Raw genomic sequence first — 11307 nt, 5'->3', positions numbered from 1 at the left:
GCGGGAGGTCTCCTCAGAATGGCTGTCTAGCAGTGTCCCCAACACCCCAACACCCCCAGGGAGCATAGCCATGAGGCCCTCACTCCAGGCCTGCTGACTCGGATCTGAGGCTGGGGCCAGCAGTCCACGTGCTCATGGGCCCTCCGGGGCTCTGACGTGCACCAAGTTGTGCTGATTACTCCCCTGACACAGGACCTGATCACCCGTCGGAGGCTCCTCCCACCATTGCACGTCTGGAACCCTGAATTCACTTGGTTTAAAAATGCAGATTCCTGGGGCGCCTGGGTGGCTCAGTCGGTTAAGCGTCTGACTTCAGCTCAGGTCATGATCTCGAGGTTCACGGGTTCAAGCCGCACGTCGAGCTCTGTGCTGACAGCTAGTTCAGAGCCTGGAGCCTGCTTCAGATTCTGTGTCTCCCCTCTCTCTGACCCTCCCCTGTTCACACTGTCTCTTTCTCTCTCTCAAAAATAAATAAAACACTAAAAAAAAATTTTTTTTAAATGCAGACTCCTGGGCCAGCTCCCTGGGAACTCTGCTTTGAATGTGGGGACTGTCCTAGGTGATTGGGATGTACGAAAATCCCGGCCACATTCTGTGTGACTGTGTCATCTCTTGGCTGGATCAGAGTCATCGGCCATGTCACCACCTTCCTCACAACCCAGCATGCCTGCTCCTGCTGCCTCCCCGGTCTGCAATGTCCTTGCCTTTACCGTCTTCCCTCCAGAGTCCCCACTCTGCACTTGAAGGCTCAGCTCCAAGAGCGTCTCCTCTTGAGGCCTCCCTTGGCCCCCCACCCCCGCCCCTTCTTGCCCCGGCCCCAAATGTGTTCTTGCCCGAAGTCCGCGGTAGTATTCCTATCAGGCCCCGACGGTGTGGACAGGACTGTATTAGGAATCTGGTGATTCCCTGGGGCCTGGTATTCAGCGAGAGATTCATACTTGTTTGGACGCCTTTCAATTCAATTTATTTCAGTCCGATTTAACTCAATGCAATTCAGCTTAATTCTTGGCGACATAATGTAAGAGGCCTGGGAGCCTGTCAGGAGCACCAGCACACAGAAGCCGGGCCTCGGAGGTGGTGGAAGGTCCCGCTCGCTGCTAAGGCCTTCGGACTCCCGGGAGGACTTTTCAGCTCTTCCTGCTCCGGGGGCGCTGCTGAGTGCCACGCCTGCCCACCTCCTTCCGGGCCCCTCCCGGCCCAGCTCACCTCAAAGCAGGTCCCTAAGATGAACCTGGAAGCTGCTAAGGTATGCGTTGCGACCATCATGTCCCGGGGGGCTCCCTTCGCCCAGAGCCGCCTGCCCTCTGACCTTCGTCACCATCTGCGTAATGGGGTAAGAGCAAGCTGAATGGGATGAATCTACTGCTTCGGGGGCACAGGGCACCGGGTCCTCGCTGCTGGCGGGCCTGACATCCCCATTCTACCTGCTGGTAGGGGAGGCCCCATGGTCTAGGGCATGTCCACCCAGAAACGCACAGCCGCCGTTACTAGAAAGCTGTTCAAGAGCCACTCGAAAGCCACTTGCCCTGGGCGCACAGCTGCTCCTGGCGGTGGCTCTTCCGTGGGGGCCGGGGGAGGGGCCGGGGGAGGGCGCCGGTGCCGTCCTAGGTCTCACGCAGAGCAAAACGGTGCAGCGAGGATGGCGGGTCTCCAGGAACCGCACGTCGGGGCGGGGTTTCCTTGCAGCAGCCTTGGGGGGAGCGCGTGGCCCCAGCCCCTGGAGACCATGAGATGCAGAAGCTTCGGGAGAGGTCTGATGACAGTATCAGTGCGTCTCCCTCTTCCTGCGTCTGAAACAACAAAGGGAGAGAGTGACCTGAGAGGCTTTGGGACAGCCCTGGAGTCGCTTCCTTCCCCGGGGTAAGTGCGTGGCTGGGCAGAGGCCCCTGGGCTGTGGGCCCGGCTGCCCACCAACGATGCTTCCTGCCGCTCTTTTCGGGTTCACGTGAGAAAAGACCCAGAGAATCTCCGCCCCCCCATCAGCCCCGCCAAGAAGAAGCAAATGGGAAAAATCTAATACTGGGGCTCGAAGTTTCTCAAATCAGTCCATCCTGGGATTCCCAAAAAGAAGGATAAACACTGTGCCTCTTTATTGGGATTAGGCAAGACTTTCATGCTTTCAGTGAGAACCCAGCATAAAAAGAAAAAAAAAACCACTTAGTCATTCTCCACGAGTAAAGCAGAAAAAGCCACAAAGCCTGATCTCGGGAGAGATCTGGGCGGGAGGTGGGGGGTGGTTGCTTTGTGACTGAACTCGCTCAAGGATAGTCTCACACACGCTTTCATTCACTCAGCGATATGCATGAAGCGCCTACTATGTGCCAGGCCCTGAGCTGGGAGCGGGGGCTGCCCCGGCAAGCAAGGTGGGGTGCTGCTCCCACGGAGCTGGCTGCCGAGTGGCGGACACAGATTCGGTCGAGTCGCCGTGAACGGCATTATAGGAACAGTGCCCCCAGACCTAACTGTGGGTGCCTGAGGGGGTTGGGGGAGGCTAAGAGAGCTTCCTCTGAAGAGGTGACGTGAAAACCGAGGTTGACAAAGTGAGACCCCCGCCTCTCCCAAGTCATCAGTATCAATGCGACAGTAAGGACAAAACAGCCGGAGCAGGTGCCTCCTGACTCCCTGGGCTCCGCATCACGGCTGTGCGCTTCCTGCCGAAAGGCATAATCTGGATCTGATCGCCAGGACGTAGCACCCGGGCTCTAGCTGGGGGCCACTCTGCGAAGCAACGTGCCTGCACTCCTTAAACATGCTTTTCGAGTCCTGGAAGACTCAGGGAAGGTTTTAGGTTAAAAGAAACGAAGGAGGCCTGACAACTAAATGTAATACATGATCCCGGACTGACTCCTGGACCAGGAAAACAAAATGTAGCTGTGATGACTGTCCCTGAGACGATTAGGGAAACCCGACCGTGGCCTGTGGATTCGGAACCCCCAGGAGTGTTAGCCTCCTGGACTCTGATCACTGTACTTTGATTATGCAAGAGACTGTTTGTCGATCGGATATCAACCCAGGTGTGTTCAGGGGCCAAGGGGCATCATGTCTGCAATTCACCCTCAAATAGGGCAGAGTGTGCGTGTGTGTACATATGTGGCAAAGTGTTAACAAGTAATGAGCAGCAGGAAGGTTAAGAGTAGAGGGAATTTGAGCTACTTTGCAACTTTTCTGGAAGTTTGAAACTGTATCAAAATGGAAGGTTACCCCAAAGCCAGGTGCTGGGCCAGGGGGTAGGGGCAAGGTGTCAGTCAAATCCTGCATCTAGGGAGAGGGCTGGGCGGTGGCAACGCTGTGGTGTGTGCAGGGAACAGGCAGCTCCGCGAGGTGCAGGGGATACGGTCAACGTGGGGATTATGCCCCCACCTCAGGCTCCGATGTCCGGCGGAGGCCAACGGGGAGGATTCGTCTTCGCCCTGCAGAGCACAGGATGGGGAGGCCAATCCACGCGGAGCGCAGTGGGGCGTGGGGGGGGGGGGTTGGAAGGGGGATGGGCTGCCAGTGGGATTCGGGGTCTCAGCCGCCTCAGAAACTGCAGACCGCAGCCCTGCCCACGTGGGCCAGCTGTGCTTGTCAAGTGCAGGAAGTAAGCTGAGAGACTGCTAAGAGGTAGGAAGGAGGGGACCTGTAAAACGGGGGTTTCCTTTGGAAGTGACCGCACCAACGGAGACAGGAAACCAGGAGAAAGTGATTTAGGGAGGAAAAGGACCAATTCCCAGGTTGAGTTTGAGGTGCCTTCGGCACACTGGTGTTCGTCACGGGGAGGGGTGCAGGTGGCGGGGCAGAGCAGCGGGCCAGGGCTCCTGGAGTCACATGCCTGCCCTTACTCTCTCTAAGCTGGGTGGTGACAGTGGGCAGTCTGCTCCCTGCCTCCACCTCCTCGGCTGCACCATGATGGGATCAGGCCTTCTCACAGGGCAGGGTGCCCTGGTCGTTACATGGGTGAACACAAGTAAAATGCTCAGAAGAGTTTCTGGATCACAGGAAGTGCTCAAAGGGTCAGCCGCCGCCACCCCTGTCAGCTGGCCTCTGGGGGATCCCACAAGAGGGCAGGAACAGTAGGAAGGGGCAAGTGAGGCAGCCCCATTCCTGTACAAGCGAAAGGAGGGTCCCCAGGGGCCGGCAACCCAACCCACCCTGTCTGTGACGCACTAGCCTTCCTGCCACTCGGCTAGTGAGGGGCTCCCCGGGGACAAGCGGAGCAGATGGGCTCCTTCCTCTGCACCAGGCGATGCCTTCAGGGTGGACACCAGGCTCTCCTGGGGGCACACTGCAGTCCGTGGGAGTACGGGGCGTGCTTATTAAAATGCAGGCTCCTGGGCCGAAGCCCAGAACTCGGGTCAGAAGCCCTGGGGATGGCGCCTTGAACACTGTGCTTTAAGCAAGGCTCCCCCGTCCAGTCTTACGGGCAACTGCATCATGACTGCCGGCGGAGAGAAGTAACTGTTGAAGTAATGCATTTTGGACGGAGGCAACGAATGGCAATTATTTCCACCCTAATTGCAAATAATTATGTTGGACCCTGAAATAACATTACTCCCTAAAGTATGCACAACTTTAAAGTGACTAGGCATTTTCCATCATCTTAATAAAGACGGTATTCCCTTGGGTGGAAAAAAAAACCGGAATATTTCAGAAAGAAAAATCCATGTAGGTTGAGGTGGTTCTTCTTTTTACTTTAGGTAAAAGAAGTCTTTCAACAAAGTAAGAGCGACAGGTCTCTTCAAATATACACAGGACTGTCATGATGGAAGCAGGTTTTTTCTAAGATGATCTGGAGAAAACTGGGACACAGACCACAAGGAGGCGATTTGTGTTCAAGAAAGAACTCAGTTGAGCTGGCCATGGAGGGGAATGGGTGCCTGGCCTGGGGAGGGGGGTGTCCATACAGGGAGTGACAGAAGAGAGCCTTGGCTGGACCAAAGCTAAACCAGATAACTCTTAAGATTCTTTCCAACTGTAATAACATATGAGGCTCTGTTAAGTGCAGAAAATAACAAGGGAGCCACCCTTTAGGATGTCACAGTCTGATGATGGCTTTTTAGTTGGCTGACATATGAAACTTAATGAGGAAAAGAAACCTACTTCTCACTGGTGAAAATTAGGTTACTCTGGACCACGCATTGGGATACGCTTTTTCTACACGTAGTTATCCTAAAAAGCTCAGTGCGACACTTGACATATAGTGAGGGCTTTATAAATATTCATGAATATTAGTGACTAATAACTCCAGGTACTATGATCCCATGTTAAGAAGAAACAGGCTGAGATCAGTTAAGAGACAAGTCTAAGATTATCCAGTCACTAAGTGGGTGAGCCTGGAGTCAAACAAAATCTAGCTCCAGTAGCTCAGTAGCTGTTAACCACCACACTGCACTCATGTCCAATGAGTGAAAATATTTAGCTAGTTCATCTGAAGTAAACGTGTGTGTGTGGACATGATGGAGGCCAAGCAGAGGGGTGGCTGGCTCTTGGAAGGTTAAGGTTAATCTAGAGGACACATTGTGGGCGTGGCCGGCCAAGGCCAACACTGAGGCACAGGGGTGTCTTTTACAGCATTCACCTTTCTACTGATGCGATTCCTCACAGAACTTCAAAATCCAAATCACTTCATGGACATCTTAGCCAAAGCACTATTTTTCACTTTGATGTTTAGTTTTGGGGGTTAGTTGTGGAGAGCAGGGCGTGCATAGGCTGGTTGGGTTGCATTGCTTGAAGCAGTAGTTTGCTTTAGGAGAGAAAAATTCCTAACACAACCTTGTCTTCCAATCCTTCAACCTTTCTAGCGGTGCTGGGGGCAGCCCTGGGACCGAGCGCTTCGCTGCTGTACCAACTGTCGGCAGCAGATGGCAGCAAAGCACACCGATGCAGACAGATATCGGGGAACGCAGGAATAGTGCTTATGCTTTCAAAGGTCATAACATTTGGAGACTTCTAAAGAAGATCCCTACTGATTTAAAATTATGAAACCCAAGGGCATGTGGGTGGCTCCGTTGGTTGAACATCTGACTCGATTTCAGGTTCTGATCTCACGGTTTGTGGAATCGAGCCCCACGTGGGGCTTTGCGCACTGGCTCTTTGGAGCCTGCTTGGGACTCTCATGCATCCTCTGCCCCTCCCCTGCTCATTCTCTTTCTCTCTCAAAATAAACTTAAAAAGTAATGAATTGTGAAACCAAAAACACACAATTATTAAAAATTTAGTAATTGAAAAAAAATATATATCTTAACACAGCTAGTCTCTTGACTTGAAACTACCTGAAGGGGGCTTCACTTCTAAGTATTCTTTGGTCTCTTTCCTCATGGTGATCTCGTAATGGCTAGTGGGCAGACTCCGTGCACCTACGAGAGCTACTCAGCTGTCTCAACTTGGTATAGATTGCTGTTTGTCACTATGCACTAAACAAAAAAAAATACTTAAGGTTACAATTCACGCACAATTGGGGAACTGACTTTTCATTTTGAAGCTACAGCTGATTTCCTTATTTTTTCACTTCCTTTTTTCTAGAACTCACCTACAGGATTTCATATCAACCACACTTCAGCAACTCCTGGGCACTGGCTTGCCAGTTCCCTTATTTTGTTTTGGCAAACGCTTCCTGGCGGCGCCGCAATGTACAAGGAAGAGGCCGTTTCAGCCTCTTGCTCTTCTCTAGAATCCTCCAGGGTGCGGCAGTCCGCCAGGTGCGCCTGAAGTCTTGTGCGCGTGTGCACAGAGGAAGCCAAGACTTGGGCAGGTGCGAATCCAAAACACAGTGATTCGACCTATTTTCTCCTGGGTTCCCGGTGAATGGGGACCAGGCTCCCGCCTGGAAAACGTCCATATCATGAGAGAGGCAAGAGAATCCTGTGAAGGTTCTGGACACAGACCCACCTGTGTTCTGATCTCAGCTTTGTCACTTACTAGTTGAGTGAGTTTTAGTAAGTTACTTGTATATGCAGATCCCTCATTTGCAAAATGAGGATATACCTACTTCCCTCTATGGTTGTGAGATAATTAAGTAATCCATATATATTCAAACATCTATCGTGTGTTGACTACTGGGTTAAGCCTTGGTGATCCAGTAAGTTAAACAGAATTCCTGCTGTCACGAAGCTTCCATCTCCAGAGGGGGTGACAGACCACGGAAGAACAAGGTAGTTTCAGACAGTGCTGAGGGCACGCGGACAGGACAGTAAACAGCCGTGTGATGCGGGTGCTCGAGCGGAGGCCTTGGACGAGCGCAGCCGGTCAGGGAAGCCTCGGCAGGAGGATCAAGAAGATGTGGGCTGAGACTCGGGTAAAGGGAATCACTGCCAGGGCTGGGGCCGGAGGGGAGCAGAGGTGAGAGGCAGGGGGGCGCGGGGGCGCCTGTGGGCAACGGTGGTCTCCATGTCCGCGTGAGTGTGACTGGAGGCCAGACAAGGGGCAGGACTGGGATCACTGGGCATGTGGGGGCACAGGGACGGGGAGGCAGGGTGCCGGGGAGGAGCACTCCTGGCTGCAGAGGTTGTTTATTAAATTTAAGAAACAACACATGGGAAGCTTGGGTTCCTTTAAGGAAAAAACAAAAAAATACTCTCCAGGATTTTCCACCAATAATCTAAATTTTTTTTAATATATAAAGTGACAATACACCCAAGTTTTAAAACGGCTCATTTTATGAGCTACCACAAAACTGCCCACCATTGTGGTTCTTATACTGATTGTAGGAGGCTCCGGTAAATTTATTTCTTCCATTATAAAATATAAGCATATCACAAACATCTTGAAAAGGGAAAAACCTACCACCCTACCACAAAGCTGCTTTAGCCTTTGGGGTGCACACTGCTCTGCTGACTCGGCTAATCTGAAATGTATACGATAAATGTAAGCACTGTGGACAAGAAATTAAAATGCTGGTTCTTACTGTCCTAATATTTTGGTTCTTTTTTTTCCCCCCTTTCAGCAGCAAAGACTAAAAACATGACGTAGTTACAAACACTAAATTTCCAAAGATTTCTGGAGATCTCCACACTTTTCCCCTAAAGAACACATTAACTCAGGGGCACCTGGGTGGCTCAATCAGTTGAGCATCTGACTTCGACTCAGATCTGTGCTGACAGCTCGGAGCCTGGCGCTGCTTCAGATTCTGTGTCTCCCTCTCTCTCTGCTCCTCCCCCACTTACTCGCCATCTCTCAAAAATGAATAAATATTTAAAAAAAAAAAAAGAACACATTAATTCAGTTCTGCCGCTTGTAATTAAATCTTGGAAAGGAAACTCTAGGTACTGACTCACTGATCTATGCCAAGTAAGTTAAGCCAAAGACGCATCCCTGCTTGCTTAAGAATGTTTAAATATGGTCAGAGTGTGCAGTCCGTACACTTACTGGGGACCTAAACTTTCTGCATGTGAGGGCTGGAGTGTGGGTTCGGGGGAGGAGGGAGGGGGTGTCTTAGGACCATCCCCTCAACAGTCAACTCACAAATAGCACAGGTCAAACTCCTCCCTAACTCATCTTTACTCTAAGACTTTCTTACTTGAGATGTCAGAATTTTAAATGCAGAAGATGTGTGAAGCTTTTTCAAACCAATTCTAGAAGGTAATTAAGATGAATATTGTAGTTTTCTTTTTTTGCTCAATGTTTTAAATTCACTTTGTGCTTCTCTAAGACCTAGCAGGAATAGGGGGTGGCTCTTCAGGAAACATTTTGTACTGCATACAAATCCTTTCAAGATCAGCTTTAATGAAGGGATATGTCAATTTTAGAAGATGCATTTTACAGGACAACAGGCGGTTTAGGAGGCATGTTAGACCGATGGAAATGACAAAGAAAAGGGGTGCTCTTGGATTTACCAACCTGGAAATACGGTGATTTCCAGATACTCATATAGCAGGAACATTTCTCAAAGCTGCACAAGAATTAGTTATGGTTTAATCAGGCCAACTTTCACTGAAGAGTCCTAAAAGACAACCAGATAACACCTTAAACACAGTCACCAGATAAAACCTCACACTACAGAAGAAAGTTGTGTCATAAGTAACCTGATTAAATACACTGCCAAAAATCACATTTCCAAGTTTGAAAGCACTATAATTAAAATAGTAAACCCAAGACCTCCTGCAACGAATTACGAAATCTGAAAAGAAATATTTGAACCAGAAGCATTTTGCCTAAAATGAATGAGTTCAGATTCCTCTGAAGTTCTTAAAATATTAGATTTTGAAGTAGAGAGAACTGTAATCTAACTCATAGCAGAGCTAAAATTAGTTAAGAATTTATTAAATACGTATGTGCAAATGACTGTACTTGGACTTAAGACTTAATTCTGGATACATGGAAGTCGTGTTACTAACGAATGGCGAGAAGTTAGATTGGGGAGATTCACGCAAGGAAATAAACATCTGTGACTTGTTTGTTCAGGGTTACAATAAAAAGTGTAAGTGAACATGAATCACAGGCAGTTAGAATGGCACCAGGAAAACAGCTGGGGACTGAGGTGATAAACACACGCAGCAGATAAAGCTCCCCAAAGCCAGTGCAGACGGAACAATGACCGCACCTTGGGGTTGGTCAGCGGAGACATGAAAAGGAGGTAAGAGCATCCAGAAGCAAAGAGGAATCGGCCGGGGGGGGGGGGGGGCTGGTGCCCAATGGGTTAAATGCACAGGTGGAGGCCAAAGAACTGAAGAGTTGCAGAAGGCTGGCACGTGGGAACAATGAGGTTTTGGGGGACAGAAGCTAAATTGAAAGAAATTTAAAAGACTGAAAGCCTAGCAAAGAAAAAGAAGCCAATAGCGTAAGAGATACTTTGATGAAGAGAAAACAACATAAACAGCAATGCAGCTTAGAGGGGCAAGAGAATCCTGCAAAAGACCACAGACAGAAGGGTTTCTGTAGAGGTGGGCACAGACTGTGAGGATGATGGGAAAGGAGGTGCACATCTGGAAACAGAAGTGTCAAGAATCTGAAAAACAGGATTGGCGACAGTGAGCAAGACCTCCTAATAGCTCCGGGCGCCTTGTGTAGACAGCATCAGCACAGTCCAGTCTTCACTGCACAGAACCAAGACAGCGCCTTTCCAAGATTCCTCCTCGAAACCAGACCTATCAGGCCATCATCGGCCATGTGAAAAGTCACTGTGGTGACCAATGAATGGGTCACAGGGTCTTACCGGTGGTTCTGGAGACGAGACTGCTTCTAGGCAGGGCTTTGGGATAATCCGGATGCGTGTTACCCAGGTGGAACCCAACTGCAGAGTCCCGAGAGAACACCCTCAGGCCTCAGCCCCTCCTAGGTTTTCTTTCCTGCTCCATGGAGACACAGAGTGCCAGCAGCTTGCAGGGGAGAGTTCAAGTACATAACCGGTGTTTTTAGCCATGAAAAAGTTCATTCGATTATGAACAGTTTTGAGATATTAAATGCAAGACCTTAAAACACATGAGACTCTACTCATCAACTGCCTGGGAGAGTTCAAGGGACGCAGTCCTGGTTTCAAGTGTGCTTTAAACCTTCCACCCCGATGGTGGCTACAGGTGCTTTTAGAAGAGCCGCTGTCCAGGATATTTATAAATCCATCCTGACTTCTGGCTGGGACAGCACAAAAAACCACAGAACATATGTAACCTCAGAGGAAGTATCACCCAATCCTAAGCAATGAAACGAGAACACAGGTAAGCATATTTTGTGCGTGAATGTGAACGTGCTCCCTGAGTTTTCAGACCTTGTCCCAAAAAAGCTAGAGATAGAAATGGGCCAAACCTGCACCATGGGTGCCTCTGGGCAACTTGAAGTGGATTCAGCACAGGTAATGGAGTTATCCAGCGCAGTTGGAAGGGTTAAGGAAGAATGTACAGAACACAGAGCGGATGTCTCCTACACGTGCACCTGCTTAATCTGAACATTATTCTCGACTAAAGTAGCTCCCCCACTCCTTTCTAAAATGCTTTTAGAGCCTGAGCACCTATTTTGACAAATGTATAGTAGATGATCAAATAGATTTCTGAAAATACACAACAAGACTGATTCTCTTTGGGTAGCTCGGCGTGGAGCTCGAGGAATCTGAGGACTTTCGAGCTCCCCTTGGCAGCGCCACTGCTCTGGCGCACGGTTCCATCTGGAGAGCTAGCCATAGTACAGGTCCATCTTAAGACTTTCACTCCTTATCTTAAAAAACCACCACCAGTGGAGGGCACTTGAGGGGAAGAGCACTGGGTGTTGTATGGAAAACAATTTGACAATAAAATATTATGGGGAAAAAAAAAAACCCACCACCATTTAGCTTGTCTACACAGACCTTAACAATATTACTCCACACAGACGTCCAAAAAGTGCCAGATACCCCCCCCCCCC

At 49.8% G+C, this 11307-nt stretch overlaps 1 protein-coding gene across 2 annotated transcripts in view; it reads right to left on the bottom strand.

Moving 5' to 3' along the window:
* Positions 1 to 941: 941 nt before the first annotated feature.
* SSR1 (signal sequence receptor subunit 1) overlaps positions 942 to 11307 on the bottom strand; it is a 39388-nt gene continuing 29022 nt past the window's right edge. For both annotated transcript variants that reach the window (XM_029943956.1, XM_029943957.1), the window contains one exon: positions 942 to 1790. In XM_029943956.1, coding sequence (XP_029799816.1) covers positions 1766 to 1790 — 25 coding nt within the window. In that variant the 3' untranslated portion in view covers positions 942 to 1765. The remainder of the gene's footprint in view (positions 1791 to 11307) is intronic.

The sequence above is a fragment of the Suricata suricatta genome, chromosome 7, assembly GCF_006229205.1.
Source record: "Suricata suricatta isolate VVHF042 chromosome 7, meerkat_22Aug2017_6uvM2_HiC, whole genome shotgun sequence".
Classification (NCBI taxonomy): domain Eukaryota; kingdom Metazoa; phylum Chordata; class Mammalia; order Carnivora; family Herpestidae; genus Suricata; species Suricata suricatta.
The sequence above is the reverse complement of the archived record's forward strand: the minus strand, read 5'-3'. Positions and strand labels throughout refer to the sequence as shown.